Below are 25,409 nucleotides of genomic sequence, written 5' to 3' on the forward strand. Positions count from 1 at the left end.
ACTTTTAATAATTTATTAGTAAATGTTGAAAATTAATGCTTTAGAAGTATTGTGTACACTTATGTACACTACTGTAAAAATAAAGCTTCCAAAAGAGACTTCCACTTTCCTTGAAGAAGAAATATATACAGTATATCCTATATTAAGCGGGTAAAATACCTTCCTCGGCTGTGTTTGGGATCATTGTCTTGCTGATCACTGTCAATGCTTCCTTTGGCCAATTTACTTGTGTGATGGAAATATTTCATGCCAAAAGACAACACCAAGTCATTAAAAATGTAAAGGTTCAAAGATATAAATATGCTGAGGATGAAGCCTACTAGTATGAATAGATGCTCATGAAACTCCAAAAGACAACACCAAGTCATTAAAAATGTATAGGGGCCTTGTTAGGGTTGAAAGAGATAATGGGAATATCATATTTATTCTCCCACAATTCTGAAAAAAATAAAACAGCTGAACAAAATAGCATGTAATTTACTAGAGGTTCTGAAAAAATGCTAATTTCCGCAGTCTATTTATAATATATATTAAATATACAACGAATTGTTAAAAATGTAAGTTGAATGAATGATTCAATAACTTACTAAAGATAGCTTCATTTCCTGAATGAAAGCGTATTTTTTGTCTATTTTGATCGCTACTGTAGACAACAGTGTTTATATTCAAACTATAACACTTTTATCCTAGTACGTCGGTGATTATTTTGCATGTTTGTAACACAGAAATAACGATACAAAAGTCTTTGTAAATATGTTTCACATAACTGCCCTTTCTCATTGGCACTGCGAATGCAGATTTGAATGTTATATTCCCAACATACTAAAAAAATCAATTAACAATTAAATAATCTGACAGAACAAAACAAGACCAAAAACTATATAATCAAAAAACTAAATCATAAAACGAAGGCTTCAAGGTGCGTTTAGTGAAGGTAAGCGGTAAATCTACCACAGTCAGCAGCACACTGCAGTCGGGCCAGCCTCCACTTTAAGAAAACACGGTCATTTTAGCCGCCACGTTATTTTGTGGTGGGCGCAGATACTAGGCTCGTTACGCAAATAATACGAAAAAACACAGATCAGACGAAAAGTGATCTTTGGCTTTCATTTATGGAGCCACTTTCTCTGTCAATGACGAATGAATGAATGAATTAAAAAAAGGTCTGATATTAATGACATAAATAAATTTCAAAAGGTCTATAATAAATAAACAATAAAAAAACTCTGATAACATGAAAATTAATTTGATGAGTTATATTACATGTAGAATCGTCTGATGAGAAAAAACAAAATAAAAGCCTTTTAAAAACTTGCAAAAAAATTTTTTTTTCTTTAAATTCACATTTAAAGAAATAAAAAGTTATAAAAAGACAACAAGGAGTTTTCATTTTAGAGCTATTCAAAATTAAAGACAAAACTTCCATATATGAGTTTTTTAGCTTTTATTTTGTAATTAAACATCAGATCATCCTGAAATGGGCTGAGTGACACCCTGGGGTAGTGGGCTGTCAATCTGAATTGAAACTGGTTTGTGAAACAGGGAGTTTTCTTTTTAGAGCTATCTGAAATCAAAGACAAACTGGTCATATATGAGGACATCAGTCCTGACACTGGGGGGAATGACATCCTGGAGTGCTGTACTGTTTATCTAAAGTGAAGCTTTTTTGGGGAGGAACAGGGAGTTTTCTTTTTATAACTATGTGAATTTACAAATAATTCTAATAAGTTTTTTAAAAAGCTTTTATTTTGTTATTTCTCATCAGACAGCTGTTTTCATATTACTTGGAAATTCTACATAATACAACTCGGCAAATAAATTTTCATGTTATCAGACCGTTTTTTAAAACTTATTTATTTATCATTCATATCAGACCTTTTTAAATTAATTAATTAATAAATATATTTATTTATTTAATATAAGACCCTTTTTTAAACAAATATATATACTAAGCGGAGGCTGGCCTGACCGCAGTAGCAGCACAGACTGCTTTTCATCACGGACAGGTGGATTTCTAGCACTTGGAAAATAAATTAAAATTTCTAAAAACATTTTATTTTTGAGGTGAATGGTCCCCAAGCTCCCTGTCGCAACGCCACTGTTGCTATATGCTATGTGTCATATTTTAAGTGAACAGATTGAAGAGTGAAACTGAGAAAGGGGAGGGAGACTAGTACTGTTTTACAGTATTCCATAAACACACATGTACGTCAAACTTTTTTTTTTATTCTATGCTGAACTTTTTTTTTTTTTTTTTAATGTGGGGTGACAAATGCATTTCGAACAACCACCTCTCAAGTTAAAATGTTCAGTTTAAAATGACTAATATGCATTCAAACATGGTTATCAAATTTAATTTACTTCCAATTACTTAAGTTATATTAAATAATACTTGATTATTATAAAGCTTCCAAAAGAGACTTCCACTTTCCTTGAAGAAGAAATATATACAGTATATCCTATATTAAGCGGGTAAAATACCTTCCTCGGCTGTGTTTGGGATCATTGTCTTGCTGATCACTGTCAATGCTTCCTTTAGGCAATTTACTTGTGTGATGGAAATATTTCATGTAATGGCCTCAGTAGGAGTGAAAAGGGTATGTTCAACATAGAATGTTGCACATGCTGAGGATGAAGCCTACTAGTATGAATAGATGCTCATGAAACTCCAAAAGACAACACCAAGTCATTAAAAATGTATAGGGGCCTTGTTAGGGTTGAAAGAGATAATGGGAATATCATATTATTCTCCCACAATTCTGAAAAAAATAAAACAGCTGAACAAAATAGCATGTAATTTACTAGAAATTCTCAAAAAAATGCTCATTTCCGCAGTCTATTTATAATATATATTAAATATACAACGAATTGTTAAAAATGTAAGTTGAATGAATGATTCAATAACTTGCTCATAATAGCTTCATTCCTGAATGAAAGCGTATTTTTCTATTTTGATCGCTACTGTAGACAACAGTGTTTATATTCAAACTATAACACTTTTATCCTAGTACGTCGGTGATTATTTGCATGTTTGTAACACAGAAATAACGATACAAAAGTCTTTGTAAATATGTTTCACATAACTGCCCTTTCTCATTGGCACTGCGAATGCAGATTTGAATGTTATATTGTGATCATACTCAAGCTGTCATTTAGGAATGAGATCATGTGGGTGACTGAATCGTGTTCGCGATCTGGCTATTTAAATATCCAAATCATAAAACGAAGGCTTCAAGGTGCGTTTAGTGAAGGTAAGCGGTAATCTACCACAGCCAGCAGCACACTGCAGTCAGGCCAGCCTCCACTTTAAGAAAACACGGTCATTTTAGCCGCAACGTTATTTTGTGGTGGGCGCAGATACTAGGCTCGTTACGGTAATATTGTGTAAAAACCATAGACTGTAAAAAAAAACCCAGATCAGACGAAAAGTGATCTTTGGCTTTCATTTATGGAGCCACTTTCTCTGTCAATGACGAATGAATGAATGAATTAAAAAAGGTCTGATATTAATGACATAAATAAATTTCAAAAGGTCTATAAATAAATAAACAATAAAAAAACTCTGATAACATGAAAATTAATTTGATGAGTTATATTACATGTAGAATCGTCTGATGAGAAAAAACAAAATAAAAGCCTTTTAAAAACTTGCAAAAAATTTTTTTTTTCTTTAAATTCACATAGTTAAAAAAAGACAACAGGGAGTTTCCATTTTAGAGCTATTCAAAATTAAAGACAAAACTTCCATACATGAGTTTTTTAGCTTTTATTTTGTAATTAAACATCAGATCATCCTGAAATGGGCTGAGTGACACCCTGGGGTAGTGGGCTGTCAATCTGAATTGAAACTGGTTTGTGAAAACAGGGAGTTTTCTTTTTAGAGCTATCTGAAATCAAAGACAAACTGGTCATATATGAGGACATCAGTCCTGACACTGGGGGGAATGACATCCTGGAGTGCTGTACTGTTTTATCTAAAGTGAAGCTTTTTTGGGGAGGAACAGGGAGTTTTCTTTTTATAACTATGTGAATTTACAAATAATTCTAATAAGTTTTTAAAAAGCTTTTATTTTGTTATTTCTCATCAGACAGCTGTTTTCATATTACTTGGAAATTCTACATAATATAACTCCACAAATAAATTTTCATGTTATCAGACCGTTTTTTAAAACTTATTTATTTATCATTCATATCAGACATTTTTAAATTAATTAATTAATAAATATATTTATTTATTTAATATAAGACCCTTTTTTAAACAAATATATATACTAAGCTGAGGCTGGCCTGACCGCAGTAGCAGCACAGACTGCTTTTCATCACGGACAGGTGGATTTCTAGCACTTGGAAAATAAATTAAAATTTCTAAAACATTTTATTTTTGAGGTGAATGGTCCCCAAGCTCCCTGTCGCAACGCCACTGTTGCTATATGCTATGTGTCATATTTTAAGTGAACAGATTGAAGAGTGAAACTGAGAAAGGGGAGGGAGACTAGTACTGTTTTACAGTATTCCATAAACACACATGTACGTCAAACTTTTTTTTTTATTCTATGCTGAACTTTTTTTTTTTTTTTTTAATGTGGGGTGACAAATGCATTTCGAACAACCACCTCTCAAGTTAAAATGTTCAGTTAAAATGACTAATATGCATTCAAACATGGTTATCAAATTTAATTTACTTCCAATTACTTAAGTTATATTAAATAATACTTGATTATTATAAAGCTTGACTGACTGATGTTAAAAGTGTATTTAAAAAAACTGCTCCATTTTACAAATATTATATATATATATATATATATATATTAGTCTGTTCTAATGTAAATAAAATAATGTAAATGTAAATAATATTGGTATATGAGAGAAAACTGACTGCTAAAATAAAAAGTAATTTTGTAAAAATGAAAATAAAAGATAATAAAAGTAATCAGCCTTTAATTATGTTTTTGAGAGTGTATCTATTAGTTAATCTATAAGCAACCCCACTGGTGCTCTGCTGCAGAGCAGGCCTGTGAGAATAAATGTGTGAGTGTTATCTATGGTTTCTGTTCCTCTTATTTTTCTGACAGCGTAGAGCACAAGATATCAGAACGGAGGTGTGAAACCAACCAGAAAATATGATTTTTACAAATTTTACAAATAACAATTATTACAAATTTCAACAGTTGTTGCCCATGAATCCATATATATATATATGGTTTCTGTTCCTCTTATTTTTCTAACAGTGTAGAGCACAAGATATCAGAACTTGAATATCATGTGAAACCAACCAGAAAATATTATTTTGTCAACATTTGAATGGATTAATGCAACAATTGAATAATAATAAAAAAAATCTTAATTTAAACAATTATTACAAATTTCAACAGTTGTTGAAATTGCCCATGAATCCAAATATAAAAGTAGCTAAATATTATATCTGAAAGACTTATTAAATGTACCATTTTTAATTTATGGATCCATAAATTTGATATATAATGTGACAATGCAGTTGAATGAGGATAGCAAAGTAAACCCACTAAAGGAGGTAGAGCGCTTTCATATTTAGCTGTGGAATAACATTCGTGACCCAGTTCAGGGCTCAGACACACTCGAGTTATATCAGATTAGCGATTTGTTTGAAATGTTCTGAACAGAAGCTAATGATTCTCTTTGTTCTGTGTTGCATCTGGGGTCTGAAGAGCCTCAAGTGTGTGCATAATAGTTCATAATATTTCTGCTACAAAGGATACATGAAACAGAATCTTTGAAAATCAACATTTGTCTTTGTTCGGTTATCTAGTCAATACTGCTAAGATTAAAAAAAAAATACTATTTATTAAATACTTTTTACCATGATACTGTCAATACAGTCAGAATATGTCCAATATAACCAAGTTACCCACAATCTGAACACTTTCAACAATCAAACCGCTTACACTTTTTTTGAGCTTAATTGGCAGCTGCTAGTTTCTGTTTTGTTCACCTCAGTCAACTCCAAGGTAGTGAAAAGCATAGAAATAGGAATGAAGTAAAATGAATACATTCGAATTTCCATATCTGTTAAAAAAGCTTCCTTCACCATTCTTTCAAACATATCAGTTCACTCTGTGTTTTAAGGTAGACATGTGCTGAGAAGGAAATGCGGTAAGACACAACTGCAACAGGAAGTGTGCTTACTTTGCTCAACTCATCTCTGACATTTACAAGAAATTTTTAGCCCCCCTAGTCAGCTCATAGGAAGGCACTTATCTTGGCGTTGTGCAATATCATGCAATAAAGTAGCAGTTTCCTCAGGAACAAACCTCAATGGTGGCAACTGCCATGATTAGGCATAATCTAACATTTAATATCATCAGCTGCCAATATATATTCAAGATTTATTTATACAGAAGCCAAGTAGAGCTTACTCCTCTTGTGGGTCTTTCTCTTCCTTTTCTCAGTATTTTTCATAATTTAGCCCCACCCCGGTTAAATGATTAAGAGAAGTAACAAAGAAGCTCAGGTAATTTAGGGCAAAACAACTGACTCATCTGTCATTGGTTCTTTAGATAAGAAGTCAAACACGCAGTAATGGCGATCGAATGCATACGGAAGAGGTACGTTCACTCCTGTCTTTTTTATATGCGGCTTAACCTCTGATTTTCATACGAAGACTCATTCAGTAGGGCATGTGTTTTCATATGTTGTGTTTAGGCAACAGTTCATTTTATAGTGTTAGACTGTGTTGATATCTTACTGACCAAAAATGTTAGATCAAGTCATCATGTCGGAAATGATAAATCCAATACCTTTCAGAACACATTTTGGATGGTACACAAAACTGGGTAACACTAAGTATTGTTTGATACCCAAAATGGTATTAACAATCTTTTATCAACATTGTGCTGTGATGTTAAAAACCTTGAAGTTAGGGCAGTCGTCTTCTCTGGTAATGGTGAAGACAAATATCCCTTGGAACCACACAATCATAAGTGAAAGAGCAGGGAAAGGAAATAGATCACATAATTCATAAGCATAATAAAAAGAAAAGAATGATTATATGGTTAAATGCTAAATGATATAAATGTATAAAACAAAGATGTATATGATGAAAGTTTTGATGTTATGTGTTATGCAGTTCTTCTTTTACTATGAAAAAAACAGTTTAGCAGATGGTTAAGCAATATTACCTAATAAAAACCAGTCACTCAGAGTCTACACAAAATCAGTACGAGTTCAAGTGCACTGTTACTGTATTCAAGGGTGTAAAAAGTAATCAAAAATTATACTCAAGTGAAAGTACAAGTATCATGGCCAAAAACATACTTGAGAAAAGAAAAAAAAGGTTAAATTTTACTCAAGTATTAAAAAAGTAGAGGTAACCTAGCAAAAAATCATACTGAACCATAATCTCAATGCAGAGTGAAATTAATAAACAGTAACAATGTTGACTTTTTGAAAAAGCTACTTTTTTTGTTGTTGTTGTTGTTGTTGTCTACTCGGCTCCCCCTCTGTAACAATAATTTTTCTTTCAATTGTTTATTTGGGGCTTTTATTTTTTTCTCAGCAGATATTGATATATAATTATTTATGAATAATTAGATTAATTAATGAGCAAATCATGTACTTATTTATACTAAATAATAATTAACTGACAGTCCTAATTGTTACTCAATTTCCAGGTAAGAATTATCACTAAACTTTATGTACAATTAATTTAACACATGCTCATCAAAACAAAACAAAAATAATGAATAAACTTAGCTACCTTAATATGCTTCATCACATTTGATGGCAAAGAAATTTTGAAGCCAGACATTTACACGATGAAAGTTATATTCGGAGCTAAAATGGATGTGCTTGATGCATGACAACAAGCCTCATTAGCATGCATGTTTGAGCTTCCATGTTCCATATTTAATGTTAGATAATATAAAAATGCAAAAAAAAAAAAAAGTACTTTTCAAGTTGAAATAAAGTCTTAAGGAGTAAAAAGTGCTGTTTATCTATTTCCATTTAGTCATTTATCTGAAATTTTTATCCAAAGCTATTTACAAATGAGGATAGGCTGCAAGTGTTAGAGCAGGGGCCGGTAACCTTTTCAGCATGACGTGCCATTTTGAATTTTTCTGGTTAACCACTGTGCCAATTCTCACACTTTAACAGAATAGCTGTTAACAGGCTGAGTGACTATGAGAAGTTAATAACTCAAAATGTACAGTCGTGGCCAAAAGTTTTGAGAATTACATAAATATTAGTTTTCAAAAAGTTTGCTGCTAAACTGCTTTTAGATCTTTGTTTCAGTTGTTTCTGTGATGTACTGAAATATAATTACAAGCACTTCATACGCTTCTATCGACAATTACATGACATTTATGCAAAGAGTCAGTATTTGCATTGTTGGCCCTTCTTTTTCAGGACCTCTGCAAATCGACTGGGCATGCTCTCAATCAACTTCTGGGCCAAATCCTGACTGATAGCAACCCATTCTTTCATAATAACTTCTTGGAGTTTGTCAGAATTAGTGGGTTTTGTTTGTCCACCCGCCTCTTGAGGATTGACCACAAGTTCTCAATGGGATTAAGATCTGGGAGTTTCCAGGCCATGGACCCAAAATTTCAACATTCTGGTCCCCGAGCCACTTAGTTATCACTTTTGCCTTATGGCACGGTGCTCCATCGTGCAGGAAAATGCATTGTTCTTCACCAAACTGTTGTTGGGTTGTTGGAAGAAGTTGCTGTTGGAGGGTGTTTTGGTACCATTCTTTATTCATGGCTGTGTTTTTGGGCAGAATTGTGAGTGAGCCCACTCCCTTGGATGAGAAGCAACCCCACACATGAATGGTGTCAGGATGCTTTACTGTTGGCATGACACAGGACTGATGGTAGCGCTCACCTTTTCTTCTCCGGACAAGCCTTTTTCCAGATGCCCCAAACAATCGGAAAGGGGCTTCATCGGAGAATATGACTTTGCCCCAGTCCTCCTTTTTTTTGGAGAGAAGTGGCTTCTTTGCTGCCCTTCTTGACACCAGGCCATCTTCCAAAAGTCTTCGCCTCACTGTGCGTGCAGATGCGCTCACACCTGCCTGCTGCCATTCCTGAGCAAGCTCTGCACTGGTGGCACTCCGATCCCACAGCTAAATCCTCTTTAGGAGACGATCCTAGCACTTGCTGGACTTTCTTGGACGCCCTGAAGCCTTCTTTACAAGAATTGAACCTCTTTCCTTGAAGTTCTTTATGAACCTATAAATTGTTGATTTAGGTGCAATCTTAGTAGCCACAATATCCTTGCCTGTGAAGCCATTTTTATGCAACAAAATGATGGCTGCACGCGTTTCTTTGCAGATCACCATGGTTAACAATGGAAGAACAATGATTTCAAGCATCACCCTCCTTTTAACATGTCAAGTCTGCAATTCTAACCCAATCAGCCTGACACAATGATCTCCAGCCTTGTGCTCGTCAACATTCTCACCTGAGTTAACAAGATGATTACTAAAATGATCTCAGCAGGTCCTTTAATGACAGCAATGAAATTCAGTGGAAAGGTTTTTTTTGGGATTAAGTTAATTTTCATGGCAAAAAAGGACTATGCAATTTATCTGATCACTCTTCATAACATTCTGGAGTATATGCAAATTGCTATTATAAAAACTTAAGCAGCAACTTTTCCAATTTCCAATATTTATGTAATTCTCAAAACTTTTGGCCACGACTGTACATCAGTATGCAGTTTTCCCTATTGCTCGCATGTCAGCGATTATCCCTCTGCATGCCACTGTTGGCACGCGTGCCGTAGGTTGCCGACCCCTGTGTTAGAGAGTCAAGTGTTTTTGTTTTTTAATAAAAAAGAAAACAAATAGATAAAACAGAATTAGAACAGAGAATGCTATAGTTAGAGTGTCAAATAAAGATGGAAGAGATGTGTTTTTAGCTGATTCTTGAAGATGGCTAAGGACTCAGCTGCTCGGATTGATCTGGGCAGGTCATTCCACCAGGAAGGAACAGTTAATTTAAAAGTCTGTGAAAGTGATTTTGTGCCTCTTTGGCATGGCACAATAATGCGCCGTTCACTTGCAGAACACAAGCTTATAGAGGGCACATAAGTCTGAAGTAGGGAATTTAGGTAAAGGGGTGCAGAGCCAGTGGTAGGTTTGTAGGCACACATTAATGCCTTGAATTTTATGCGAGCAGGCCAGTGCAAACTGATAAACAGAGATGTGACATGCGTTCTTTTTCGGCTCATTAAAGATTAATCTTGCAGCCGCATTCTGGATTAATTGTAGAGGTATGATAGAACATTGCATTAGTCCAGCCTGGATAGAGCAAGAGCTTGAACAAGGAGTTGTGTTGCGTGTTTTGAAAGAAAAGGCCTGATCTTCCTAATGTTGTATAAAGCAAATCTGCAGGAACGGGGAGTTTTAGCAACATGGTCTGAGAAAGTCAGCTGATCACCAATCATAGCTTCAAGGTTTCTGGCTGTTTTTGAAGGAGTTTTTGTTGATGTGTCTAACTAGATTGTGAAATTATGATGAAGTTATGGGCTTGTTGAAATCACAGGCAGTTCTGTGTAGGCAAGGTTGAGCTGAAGGTTATGGTCCTTCATCCAGCATAAAATGTCTTTTAAACATGCTGAGATGCGAGCAGTTGTCGTCAGATCATCAGGATGGAATGAAAGGTAGAGTTGAGTGTCATCAGCATAGCAGTGATATGAAAAGCCATGTTTCTGAATGACAGAACTTAAAGGGTTAGTTCACCCAAATATTAAAATTATGTCATTAATGACTCACCCTCATGTCGTTTCAAACCCGTAAGACCTCCGTTCATCTTCGGAACACAGTTTAAGATATTTTAGATTTAGTCCGAGAGCTTTCTGATTCTCCATTGAGAATGTATGTACGGTATACTGTCCACGTCCAGAAAGGTAATAAAAACATCTTCAAAGTAGTCCATGTGACATCAGAGGGTCCGTTAGAACTCCGGGATATTGGTTTATTTTGACTCAGAGGGAGTGTCAGCCACATTAAAAAAGTTAACAGCTTAAGTCATTTGTGGATTAATGCTTATTGTAGACACGAACCGTTTCAAACGATTCAGTTCGATTTGGTGAACTGGTTCAAGAAGATCCGGTTACATCGAGTGATTCGTTCGCAAACCGGATATCACTAAACTGCAGTGCTGTGAACGCGCTCACAACAGACACGGAAGAGAAGACAATGCTGAATAAAGTTGTAGTTATTTTGTAGTTATTGCTATTTTTGGACCAAAATGTATTTTCGATGCTTCAAAAAATTCTAACGGACCCTCTGATGTCACATGGACTACTTTGATGATGTTTTTATTACCTTTCTGGACGTGGACAGTATACCGTACATACATTCTCAATGGAGGGGCTGAAAGCTCTCGGACTAAATTTAAAATATCTTAAACTGTGATGAACGGAGATGAACGGAGGTCTTACGGGTTTGGAACGACATGAGGGTGAGTCATTAATGACATAATTTCAAAATTAACCTTAAAAAAACCACTAAAAACTCTATGTAGACAGAGAAGAGAAGTGGTCCAAGAGCTGAGCCCTGAGGCACCCCAGTAGTTAGATGTTGCGACTTGGACACCTCTCCCCTCCAAGATACTTTGAAGGACCTATCTGATAGGTAAGACACAAACCACTGGGGTGCGGTTCTTGAGATGCCCTTTGCCAATAGGGTTGACAGGAGAATCTGGTGTTTAACCATGTCAAAAGTAGCGGACAGGTCCAGCAAGATAAATATTGAAGATTTGGAAGCCACTTTTGCCAGTCTTAGGGCTTCTCCAACCGAGAGCAAGGCAGTCTCAGTTGAATGTCCACTTCTGAAGCCAGACTGCTTGCTGTCGAGGAGTTGGTTCTGTGTGAGAAAGGCAGAAACTTTGTTGAACATAACACCAGGAAACCGGTCTGTAGTTCTCTAAAAGAGTTGAGTTAAGAGTGGGTTTCTTAATTAGTGGGGTTACGAGGCTGTTTAAATGTTGAAGGAAAAACATCAGTGTGGAGGGATATGTTAATGATGTGAGTGAGTGTGGGTACAACTGCAGGAGAAATGGCTTGAAGGAGATTAAATGAAATAGGATCATGCAGACATGTAGTAGGATGATTGGAAAGGATGAGTTTAGAGACTTCTGCCACAATTTTAGGGGAAGGAAGTGAAGATGATTCTATAGTAGACAGCTGGGAGGGTGAGAGATTATATGTTGTGTCAGGAGGATCTATGAGGTTAAGCGTGAGGAGGAAGTGATATGAGGAGTGCAGAGAAGTAACTAGCACATGATTAGTGGATCAGTTTTGTGTGTCAGGAAAGTCCAGTTGGTTACATCTTTCCTTCAGAAATGTAATCTATCAGTTTTATTTTTTCCATTTAAATTTTCTGGATTCAGTTTTTTTTTCTATTTTAATGTTAATTAAAACAGATTAGTTTTAATATGAATTCATATTAAGTAACTGAACTCAAGAAACTTATAGAATTTAACAGCAATTTATTAAAAGTTTAACAAACGTTACATTTTTGTAATATTTTATTTTTTCTCAAATTTAGTTCTATTTTTACCAAATTTGTTAAGTAAATATGTTTTCCATTAATTTTCTGGATTCCATTTTAATTGTTTCATAAAATTTTCATAACCAAAAGCATCACTAATTAATTGATTTTATTAAAAAAAATATACATTATTTTATATATTTATTTCAGAAATATTGTGTATTTACATGTTTTTTTTCTGGTAAATAAATTCTGTTGAAAAAAATTTTATGCTAAATATTATTTAAAAAATAATGCTTTAATAATAATTTTATTAGTAGTAGTAGTACTAGCACTACATTGAACGCCTCATGAAATCAAAATGTACACTGTCTACTTTGTTAGCACACTGACTTTTGATTTATTCATTCAAAATTTTGCAAATTCTGTGACATTCGGTATTATAGAGTAAATTCCATTTTTATGACTGGATTATATAAAGGTATAAAATGCACACTTTAGGAGTAAATAATATAGAAAAGTGTACCTCTTGAAAAGGTACCGCCCCAGTGACAGATTTTGGACCATTTTTTCTGAGTGCATGGACATATTTAATATTTCTAAGTGATCTCTCCAATTTATTTATTCACAAAGTACACTTAATTTGTTTATTGTCTTTTTAACATGTATTTCACTCTTTCCAGCTTTCATTTCAGTCGTTTCATTTTGTTATGTGCTTTTGCCATTATTATTATTTTTTATTTTAATATTTCTGCTTAGCTTCAATTTTTTTTATTTTACAGTAGTTTCAGTTTCAGCTTCAACTTTAGCTTTATCTTATTTTAAGTCAGATGCCAAGACAAAATTTGTAATTATACAGTATGTATGTATGTGTGTGTGTGTGTGTGTGTGTGTGTGTGTGTGTGTGTATATAATTTTTATTTTATTTTTTTCAGTTCATTCAGGCAAAGTCCAAGTCAGATTATTTTGTATTTTAACCTTTCTGTTTCTCTTTCTTTTCTCTCAGGTGCTGCTTGGCTCAACGGAGGGTTTTTAAGGGTCATATCAAACCAGGCTTTGTTGTGCTGGTCACATTGACATTATTTTTGTCTATTATTGCTTATATTTACATGCCAGTCACTCTCCCTCTCTCCTGGTTTAACAATGCAAACCAAACTAAATTATATAATGTGGTGCATGAGGGCTTGTCTGGCAAAAGAAATTTCTGGAATTTTCTAACTGAACAAGCTATTGAGAAAAAACCCATTGTATCCATTAGAACAGAAGACATTTCAATTTACCAATATGCAGCACATCCACACAACTATCATTTCATCCTGGATGAACCTGATAAATGTAAGCAGGATCCATTCCTGGTCTTTATGGTCCCTGTGGCCCCCCATCAGCTGGACGCTCGTAACGCCATCCGGAGCACATGGGGGAATGAGAGCTCAGTGCAGGGAAAAGCAGTGCTGACTCTGTTCTTGGGGTTGACTGGAGGAGCTGAAGCTCAACAGCAGCTGGAGGAAGAGAGTCGACAACACAGAGATTTACTGCAGAGCAACTTTGTGGACTCCTACTTCAATCTGACCATAAAGACCATGGTGATCATGGACTGGCTGGCCACTCGCTGCCCTCAAGCAACTTATGTTATGAAGATTGATTCTGACATGTACATAAACCTGGAGAACCTGATGACCCTACTGTTGTCACCCAACACACCCAGACAGAACTACATCACAGGGTATTTGATGTGGGACCGGCCTGTTATCAGAGACAAAAGCTCTAAATGGTACGTTCCAGAAGAGCTGTACCCCGAATCGATATACCCCACATATGTGCTTGGAATGGGATATGTTTTCTCCAATGATCTTCCTCCTAAAATAGTGAAGGCTTCAGAAGCCGTAAAGCCCTTTAACATAGAAGACGCGTATGTGGGCGCTTGTCTGAAACAGTTGGTCATAAATCCCTCTGGCGCTCCAGATCCTTCTCAGTTTCACACCTATGTGAATGATCGTGAAAGTATTGACCTTTCCAAGCTCATTACAGCAATCGCGGGGTCACCGGAGAAGGTAATAGAGTTCTGGCAAAATGTGAAAGGACACAAATGAACAGATAAACAGACGTCATAGAGTGGTGGAACTATGATTCACTCATGATTTTTTTTTTTTTACTGTTACGTTTCTTAAAAAAGAGTGCTGCTAACAAGTTGCTTAATGGGACTTCAGGTGCTGTCGGAGTAATTAATCGTCATCACACCGAACAGTTTATCAATTTACAGTATTTTCCAGTCGCAGTGTAGAATAACCACTTTCCCGCATTTTATATTGTTGTTCGACAATGTTTTTTTGTTTTGCCCTGAAATGCAACACACGTCTTCAGATGGAAGATGATCGTTTTATCGCTTTCCTACTGATGCGGAGACTGGGTTCATATGGTAAACTCATATATTACGATTATTCCATGTAAACACCACATTTACTGGCTTAGTCACAGTGAAAGTGAAACTTTAACGATGCATAGTGCTTTAAAGCCACGTTCAGTTTAAATGTTTACGGCCACATGAAAATCATACAGATCAAATATATTCATAAAATCAAAGAAAAAATAACAAAATAACAACTCACCCAAACAAACAAAAAAAGCTGAAACGTGGTACTTTATTCACTAAAATAAGTTAAATCTGACCATATCCAAAAACTTGCTCACTCTGCTGTTATTTAATAGATTAAATGCATTAGAATTTTATTGAATAGTTTATGGAGACACGTTTTTAATTAAAATATTCATATTAATTGAGGATTTATTGACTTGTAATGCACATTATTTCGAAATGTACAGAAATACGTGCTTTCATATGTCCTTTAATTATGATTATTACATTTATTCACTATACTATTTATTATTAAAGTCTCATTTAAGTTTTAGTTTGGTTCTAGTTTTGTATTTATTCCAGTTTATATAATTCACATACAGAGTAAATCCTTTTCTCTGAACAGGTTAAAAATAAGTTTGAAACAGTTGTGGGAAGTGTGGTGGTGGTGACGCTGAAGTCGAGCGACCGTGGTGCTGTAGTTCATTTATAGCCTAAGTTTAGCTTTTAAGTTCTGGCGCTTTTATTTAGGCTTCAAAATTCATCAAAGTTATATTATTTTGTGAAGATTACCTTGATGGACAAAACGTGTAAATTTCATGAACTATGGTTGAACACGGAGCTTATTTTTTGCGATAATCCACCAGTGTCATACTAACAGGCGATCCGCCTACAGAGTGACGTCATAGTTCCCCCACTCTTTGCAACGTGTGTGTGGTTTTACATTTTAAATGGTTTATAGACCAGAAAGCTTGCAAAGAAAAAGAGTGCTCATAACCACTAAAAAGCTGCCGCTCTTTGATTAGTGAGTGTATACACGATGTATTATAACCTGATTATAACAAACATCGTGCCGCAAACCAACATGTGCTTTAATAATGTGATATTGTTCATGTTCTTGTTCATGATGAAATATTGTTGTAATTAATTTATAGCAAACAAGGTGACCCGTTGAATTCATTTTGGGTGTTTGAATGTAGTTTTAGTCCAGTGCCTGTATATAAGATTAGTATTGACCAAGTTCAGAGGCTGTCATGTGTGGATCAACTTATGTTGTGTATTTTCAACAGTTTCAATATGAAAAATAACTTTCATATTGATTCAATGGATTTATTGCATTTTGGGAAAAAAATATAAAATTTTATAATAAATCAAAAATCTGGATTAAAATTTTTAATGTTATCATAACCTAAAGATGCTATGTGAAAGTTTGAAGCAGAAAACAGTAAAAGAACTGTGGAATGGATTTATAGCGTTTTGGAACCAAACTCTTCATATATATATATATATATACAGTACAGGTCAAAAGTTTGGAAACATTACTATTTTTAATGTTTTTGAAAGAAGTCTCTTCTGCTCATCAAGCCTGCATTTATTTGATCAAAAATACAGAAAAAACAGTAATATTGTGAAATATTATTACAACTTAAAATAATAGTTTTCTATGTGAATATACTTTAAAAAAAATAATTTATTCCTGTGATGCAAAGCTGAATTTTCAGCACCATTACTCCAGCCTTCAGTGTCACATGTAACATCCAGTCTATCACATGATCATTTAGAAATCATTATAATATTCTGATTTATTATGAGTGTTGGAAACAGTTCTGCTGTCTAATATATTTGATGAATAAAAGGTTAAAAAGAACTCCATTTATTCAAAATAAAATAAAAAAATTCTAATAATATATATTCTAATAATATATTTTCTTTACTGTCACTTTTTATCAATTTAACATATCCTTGCTGAATAAAAGTATTGATTTTATTTAAAAAAAAGAAAAAAAAAATTACTGACCCCAAATTACTGACCAGTAGTGTATATTGTTATTACAAAAAATTTATATTTTAAAAACATAGCTTCTTTTTTTATTTTTTTAACTTTTTATTCATCAAAGTATCCTAAAAAAGTATCACATGTTCTGAAAAAATATTAAGCAGCAGAACTGTTTCCAACTTTGATAATGAATCATCATTATCTCTAAAAAAACGGCTGGGTTATTTTTTAACCCAAAATGCTGGGCTGAGTCTGTTGGGTCATTTTGTTGGGTTATTTTATTATTTTTTAAACACACTTTTGGGTAGTTTCAATTTACCAGGTGTTGAGTTAAACCTGCTGGGTTGCAACGCTGGGTTGTTTCAGGCCAGCGCTGGGTTATTTAACGCGCCTTGAAGATGTTTAAATCGCTCCCCAACTGTCATTTTGGAAGGACAACGGGGCAAAGCCACTGGTTTCAACTGTTTTAAGGTAAGTTTATTTAATGTTTTCGTTAATAATTATTTTAAATTGGCAGAATTATAACTTTTTTTTTTTGCGGCAACAATACTGTTAAACTTCTACAGGCCAACATTATGTTAAATGACGAACAGTTTACCTCAAACGGCCATTCTACGTGTACTCGCATAATCGTGTTAAAGTTTCTGAGACGACAGATTAATACAGTTTTATTAAGTATCAGACAGTGACGTAAAGCTGAAATATGTGAATATCTGTGAAAACAGAGGAAAGAGTCGTTTCTGACACTGAAAAGCGAATTTAAAATTTAAGTGAGTCAAATGAGTTAAAATAAGTGAATATAACTTTCTGATCTCATACAAATGCCTGCAGTTGTCCATATCGACATGTAAATCATACAAATTACGTACAATGTCGCTGGACCGCAGGTCTAAAAGAACCGACGATCCGGTTCAAATAAACCGGTTCTTCAATTCTCGGACAAAGTGATTCCCGGGAAAGAATCGACGTCTCAGGGCCTCGATACATTTCAAAGTGCGCGCACGCACAGCGAGTGACGTAGCCGCGTTAGTGAGGTGATTTTTGATGCTTGTGTGTTTTAAAGTCTTTTTACATACGTAAATAAAGGTTTTTGGTAAGTCATAATTCAACATGTTGTTTTTTCTTGTCAGAAGAGAACATGGATACATTTGTGAGAGAAAAAAACTCGTTGAGTGCAGTCTTATCGAGAAGTCTAACGGTAAGTTCATGTTTATTATACATTTAACATACATAATTGTTTGTCTGTGAAAATCAACTAACTCTTGCGTAACTTAAACGCACATATAATTTTGTTTCGTGCTATAGTTAAAGCTGCACTTTGTAACTTTGTGTTCAGAATGTACATAATTTATAAAGAGCGAATTCATCATATACCCATTTTTCCAGATCGTGTTTTTGACTTGTCCTTAATCACTTTGGTAACGTTACACCTATAACTGTTTATATATGGACTATTTAAAAGCTGCGGAGTAACCCAGTGCCTGCGTGACTTGTCATAGAAATTTCTGTGTGACTATGCAGTGTGATCTCACATATCTGTGTGCCAGTGACTGTGCATGTGTGTTTCGATATAGCCAGCATATTAATATAAAACTGTGATTATACTGACTGGAACATCCTATTGATTACACAGTTTGAAAGCACACCTTTCAGCCAATCACTATAGCATATTCAGCTTCTGTAGACCTACTCATAGGTGAATCATTGCTATTAAAACAATCTGTATTTTGTTTAATTTATTTTATAGGTTGGAACAAACATGGAATTCCTTAACCGAGCAGAGTCCACAAAACCCCATCCATTTGTCATGAGGATTTGAAAATGCCAGCAGATCTATCAGACATTGATCATAATCAATGGACAGGTAAGGACATTCTGGACAATTTTCAAAAGGAATTGCAAATTGTATATTTAATTGCATTTTCCCACATGTGTTGAAAAGCATTTGAATTTCAGATGCCTTACACGGAAACCTGTCAATCCGTGTCAGGGGTGGGACTATACTATGGGGTGTGTTTGTATTGGGAGATATTTTGTAGTTTTTACCCCAAATCTCTCACTGTTTGCGTTCTGATGCACGTCAGCAAAACAACATTGCAGGTCTACACTTATTTGCCTATACATCTTACCCTATATTTTATTCCTCAGGTGAAAAGCATTTGGTTAATATTTGGTTAAAAACACAGGTTCCATGTGAGGCATTGGAAATTCAGATGCTAAAGTAATTGCGATTCCATTTGAGTTTTGGCATGTTACATGTGCGACACATTGAAAAAAACAGACGTGGTAATTAATAACACCCGATGTACTTGTTCTTCTGATGAATCTATGCTAACATTAGTCTGTTTCATTCTTATTCCAAGGTCACCGTAGCCACCCGGATTCAGTCTGTATTCAGATCAGATGGTGGATCAGCACCTAGAGATGACCTCTACAGCCCTGAATGTCAGCGGAGACCAGGACTACTAGATGAGCTGCAGAGACAGATCCCCAGCAAAGACCTTGTCTCCTAGACGGCCATCGGAACAAGACAGCGGGAACCAGATGAGTCCTCTGCACAATCAAACTCTGCTGCAGCCTGTAATTGAACTGCTGGTTTCGTCTGGTCAGAGGAGAACTGATCCCCCGACTGAGCCTGGTTTCTCTCCAAGCTTTTTTTCTCCATTCTGTCACCGATGGAGTTTTGGTTCCTTGCTGCTGTCGCCTCTGGCTTGCTTAGTTGGGGACACTTAATATCCAGCGATATCGTCGACTTGATTGCACAGCTGGACGATAAATCACTGAATCAATGATGAACTGACTTTAACTGAAAATGGAGTGTTTACTGTTGTCCTTTTGCATTATTACACACTATTTTCCTATTTAATACTGTAAAGCTGCTTTACCGCTGTATTTTTTCAATATGACAGGCTCATTACTCATAATACATGGAAAATACAGTTGCAAATGGACTTTGCTTTTCCATTTGAAATTTGGCAGTCACTGTGCATTCATGAAAACACAAACAGTAATGCAATATTTGCAATTGTGTTTGGATTATATCACAATTTGTCACATGTGGAAAACAGCAATTGAAAATATAATTTGCAATTCCTTCTTAAAATTGTCCATCCATAGACAGGCTCTATAGCAGAGTACACTGCTCTCAGCTGTAGATCTTCACTTCAAAGCTTTCTAAGTGTTTGACAATAGTTAATGCAAAAATGAAAATTCTGTCATTAATTACTCACCCTGGTCTGAAAGCTCTCGGATTTCATCAAAACTATCTTAACTTGTGTTCTGTAGATAAACAAAGGTCTTACGGGTTTGTAACGACATGAGGGTGAGTAATAAATTACAGAATTCTCATTTTTGGGTGAACTATACCTTTACTACCCCAAGCAGTGCACATCTACCTAGGAATCTTACTTGATATAAATTTTAGGACATCTTTAAATGATTTTGCATTCTCTGTCTTTTTAAATTTAATTGTCAATGTCATTTCACTGTGTATTTAAATAGTTAAACATGTCAAAATGTAATAGTTAAACAGCTAGACATGGGTCATTCAGAACTAATTTTAACTGTATTACTGTATTTCTGTGATTTTTGCATTTGCTGGAAACAAAAAAAGAAAAAGAAAATTGCATGTCGTTTGTCATTGGTACAAATTTTGACACATTTGTGAATGTCAGATTGCATTAAAAATATTTTTTAGCAGTCTAAATAACCTGTATTCTTCATTATTTATTAATCCATGATTGTCTTGTTAAGCATAAGGGAAATTATGAGAATAACCCAGCAAGAATAACCCAGAACCACAAAAATGCAAACACACAAATGGTAAAAATGGCTATATCTTGGGTTTTCTCAACAACCCAGCCTGCTGGGTTAAAATGTGTAAACCAGCATGCTGGGTTACTTTAACCCCAGCACGTGTTCTGTCCAATATTTACCCAGCGCTGGGTTGCCAATTGATTTATTTTTAACCCAGCCATTTTTAGAGTATATAAGAATGATTTCTAAAGGATCATGTGATAATGATGCTAAAAATCCAGCTTTGCATCACAGAAATAAATGATAATTTAAAGTATAATAAATTTAAAAACAATTATTTTAAATTGTAATAATATATCACAATATTAAATTTTTTTCTGTATTTTTGATCAAATAAATGCAGGCTTGATGAGCAGAAGAAACTTCTTTCAAAAACATTAAAAATATAATGTTTCTAAACTTTTGACCTGTACTGTATACACACACACACAAACATACACACATATATACATATAGTGCCTTGAGAAAGAATGCCTGTCAATGTATGTATTTATACCTCCTTGCACCCTGTTCACACCAGTGGCGATTTCTTTAAGACTGCAAGGGAAGCTCGGCTTCCCTTATAATGTCACAAAATTAATGGTCAAATATGTACTATTGTATTAACATTTTATTGACTAAAAATGCGTTAGAAAACGTTCATCTCAAAGACGAGCTCGTTCAGAATCAGTTACATATAGCAGGTCGGCTGACTCGATTTCCTTCTCATACATTCCCGCAGCGTCACAGTGCATTTCCCTATTGAAGCCCAGCGTCCATTGACTTCAATGGGGCTGCTTTGAACGGTTTTTTTCAGCGCTTCGAAACTAGACGGTCATTGGATAAACGCTGCGATTATGTCCCGCCCACGGACGCTCAGCGTCTCTGGGGGTGAATGGGGAGTGGGCTGGCCCGGACTCCGAGCTTCTGCGTGATGATTGGAGGGTCTGTCGAAAGACTGCATCTCCTTTTGACTGACAGCGATTCTGTACTATAAGGAATCACTGAAGCTATTCGCGCTCAGTCCCATCGCGGATTTCTCAAGTTCAGTCGAAATAAAAACTGCTGCAACCTATTTCTTTGATATTTGCTTGGCGAAATTGCTTGATTTTCATCATACATTTCACACAATTATACACCACATTCCTTGTTTCAGTTTTACAGAGTTTAATGCATTTTGCATTTGTCAAAGAGAAGAGGTCAGAGGGGGCTTTCCAAGCCATTTATGCCAAAACAGCAGATCTCACATCAGACCCACGAGATGAGCCCATGAGAAAGCGCCGTCTGACCCAATTGCAGGATCCCCAACTGCGATACAGAAATCTGTACATGGCCATCCTTGATAACATCTTGGAGCAGATTCCTCGACGTTTTTCAAATTTGGAAAGCATGCTCTTCTTAGAATTAGTCAATCCTGCACTTACTCCCCATTTCTCTGTCAGTCAAGACATGGGAAAAAAGTAACTCAGATATTTCCTACTTCTTAGAATTAGTCAATCTTGCACTTACTCCCCATTTCTCTGTCAGTCAAGACATGGGAAAAAAGTAACTCAGATATTTCCTACTAAATTAAAAAGTAATGCAAAAAAATATAATGTTTAAAATTATATGTGTATTTGCATATTGTTACATTTTGGTCCATTGCATATTATTAACTTTCTATTTTATTAACATTAAATTGTAAGCATCAGTATCATGCTTGGTGTGTGTTTTATAAGTAGCTACTGAACAAATAGAGCCATGTTAAGCAAAAACAAAAAAAAATGCAGGACATGTGAAAATACCACCACAACATATCATATCTATCACCTTAACACCAAAACACATCAGAACATTATATATATACGGAAGTTCTAAGCGGCCATGCATTATAATTTTTTTCCTTTTTGTTTTCTCGTTATAACGACTTAATTTTCTCGTTATCTCGACATAACGAAGTTCGTTTTCTCGTTATAACGACTTAATTTTCTCGTTATCTCGACATAACGAAGTTCGTTTTCTCGTTATAACGACTTAATTTTCTCGTTATCTCGACATAACGAAGTTCGTTTTCTCGTTATAACGACTTAATTTTCTCGTTATCTCGACATAACGAAGTTCGTTTTCTCGTTATAACGACTTAATTTTCTCTAAGAATTTACAAAACTGCGCCAGCAGGTGGCAGTATAGACCTGAATATAACTGATGGGGTGTTGTATACTATCCACTTTACTGTACGCGGACCTTCCTCGTGATCGCTATAATTTGTGCAGTCTTGTTTATTACTGACATTTAATTAATTCATAAATGTTAAATGCTTGAATCAGTATGAATATTTTGTTTATTAAGTTCCTGCTAGATGCATGAGTTTCACCAACGCATTCTGTTTCATCAATAACTGCTTATCAAAACCAAGGTTGACATCACTGTATTCTGTTTGCACCAATATATATTATATTTGTGCTTCTTTTAGGCTCATAATTAATTTAAATTTAATTTTAATTTAATGATTAGGTAGTTAATAAGCGGAGATGTTCTGTTTATCTACAGTAGGACGGGATTTAACGATGTAGGCTGATGTGCTTCTTTTCCTTATTACTAATCTTTATTGTTAACCATATTGATGAGAAATGTGATGTATATGTAAAATCCATAGGCTAATTTAATTCAGTTTTGTTCTGTAATGTTGTAATGGGTTTTTTTTACACACACACATACATTACACGTACAGATGAACGCTCTTTTCAAACAGAAGCTTATAACACACATGATATCTGCCACATAATGACTACTACAAATTACAAATTATATATAATTTTATTTCATATAAAGGGAAAATTAAAAGTGAGTTTAATCCAAGCAGCTCTAATGGCGCGGTGTTGCCATTTAAACATGTGAATTACAAAAACAAAACGTACATTGTACTGTCTCTGGAAAAAATCAACAGTGATTGATCAGCCTTTATTTATACAGTATTGTAGACGTTATTATTACCTAGGCGAAGCAAAATTTGCTGAAATATAGGCTACAGTAAGAGCGCCTGCATGGCTGTCCATCAGATGCCTGTCAAAGTTGAGTTCGTTACTATAGCAACAGTAAAACTTTCATGTCGTTATAACGAGAAAACAAACTTTCATTATGTCGAGATAACGAGAAAATTAAGTCGTTATAACGAGAAAACGAACTTCGTTATGTCGAGATAACGAGAAAATTAAGTCGTTATAACGAGAAAACGAACTTCGTTATGTCGAGATAACGAGAAAATTAAGTCGTTATAACTATAAAACAAAAATAAAAAAAAGCTATAATGCAACACCACTTATAACATCCGTAGATATGACCACCACATCAGAACTATCACTGTACATCGACATGACATACATCCTCCTAGGCAATCATATCCCCAAAATACCATCTGAACAGGTGAGTAACATTTCTGCAGCTTTTGTTCCGATTAAATAAAAACAAGTCACGTTACAGACCTTTAGCTCTAACAATCACTCATTCACAAAAGCAGAATTGCACTCTCTCTTTCTCTCTCTCGTAGCTAGCAGAAAAAAAGTGTAATTTACCTCACTGGGCATAGCAACATGAGAAAAATAAAACGACAAAGTCGATCATCACTATCTGAAGCTACCTACTGTGCTACTGAACCATAGACTGTATAAAAACATGTCTTCTTCTTCTATTGAGATTTATTGGCGGTTGGCAAACAATTTTTGGTACATTACCCCCACCATCTGGTATGGAGTGTGGACAAGAATGTCGTGTTTAGCCTGTACATTGTTTATATATATATATATATATATATATATATATATATATATATATATATATATATATATATATATATATATATATATATATAAACCAATATCCTTTCACTTAAACTGGTTTCTCTAGGATATTGAAACAATATATTATAACACATGCATGTATCTTTTGACTCTTTCCTATTGAATCAAATCGTATTTTTCTCTCTCCCAATTTTTGGATTTAAATATCTCAGTTCTGTTTCATATTTCTGACAGTACATCATAACATGTTCTATTGTCTCTGCCCACAGAAATCCCATCTTGAACAAGGTTTCATTTAGCCCTTAGCCTCGATATTATAATTTCTTCTCTCCTATTCCTCCCTGTATCTGAAATGTCTTAACTGTTCTGCAGAAAAACTAAACATCCCTGTTTCAGTCTTCATAGGCTTCTTAATCAAATCTCAGAGTTGTTGCCCTTTTTTGACTGAAGGCTGTGCGCAGTTCGACGCAGTTTTAGTTTTGACAACACGTGATTCACCAAACGCTAACAATAATTGCAGACAGTTAATAACTTTACCAATTAAACAAAGGATGAAGTTTAAATTCTAAGCAATTGTTGTAAAAACAAGCTACAAACAGGCTACGTTGACAACCCTATATCTTATCAGATTCTACAAATATGCATTGTTTTGACACTGTTTAAGTTAATGTTTAACAGTGAAACTTCTTTACCTTTTCAAAAAATAATCCAGTAAACAAGCTGCAATTTAGGAGTGTGCACTTACATATTTTAATATTCAGCGTACCTTCACTTTTTCTTGCACACCGCCACTGCTCACGTTTCGGTACTTTACCCCTCTGAGTCAAAGCTTTTAATTACGCTATAAAAATAAACTATACAAATCACACTACTCAGAAGGGGGCACTACAGGATCGAATAACATCTTATCTCGACAAATCACGTGAATGCCAACAATTGCTGAATCTGATATGGCATTGTGAGTAGAGTAGGTATTTATTTGGATTAAGTACTTACTTTGTGACCTCTAAAAAG

General features: G+C 34.8%; 1 protein-coding gene and 1 long non-coding RNA gene across 2 annotated transcripts; one reads left to right on the top strand and one right to left on the bottom strand.

The window, feature by feature from the left end:
- Positions 1 to 6,132: 6,132 nt before the first annotated feature.
- LOC109081037 (beta-1,3-galactosyltransferase 2-like) lies at positions 6,133 to 15,037 on the top strand. Its single transcript, XM_042749213.1, has 2 exons — positions 6,133 to 6,581; positions 13,482 to 15,037. Exons 1-2 carry the CDS (start codon positions 6,556 to 6,558, stop codon positions 14,563 to 14,565), a joined length of 1,110 nt encoding a protein of 369 aa, XP_042605147.1. The 5' UTR covers positions 6,133 to 6,555; the 3' UTR covers positions 14,566 to 15,037.
- On the bottom strand, positions 11,511 to 25,281 carry LOC122141541. The gene is made up of 3 exons (XR_006157893.1): positions 25,162 to 25,281; positions 13,756 to 13,974; positions 11,511 to 11,848 (listed from the first exon to the last, which is right to left on the bottom strand). It is a non-coding gene; the product is annotated as an uncharacterized LOC122141541 (long non-coding RNA).
- Positions 25,282 to 25,409: the final 128 nt, after the last annotated feature.

The sequence above is a fragment of the Cyprinus carpio genome, chromosome B22 (assembly GCF_018340385.1).
Source record: "Cyprinus carpio isolate SPL01 chromosome B22, ASM1834038v1, whole genome shotgun sequence".
Taxonomy (NCBI): Eukaryota; Metazoa; Chordata; class Actinopteri; order Cypriniformes; family Cyprinidae; genus Cyprinus; species Cyprinus carpio.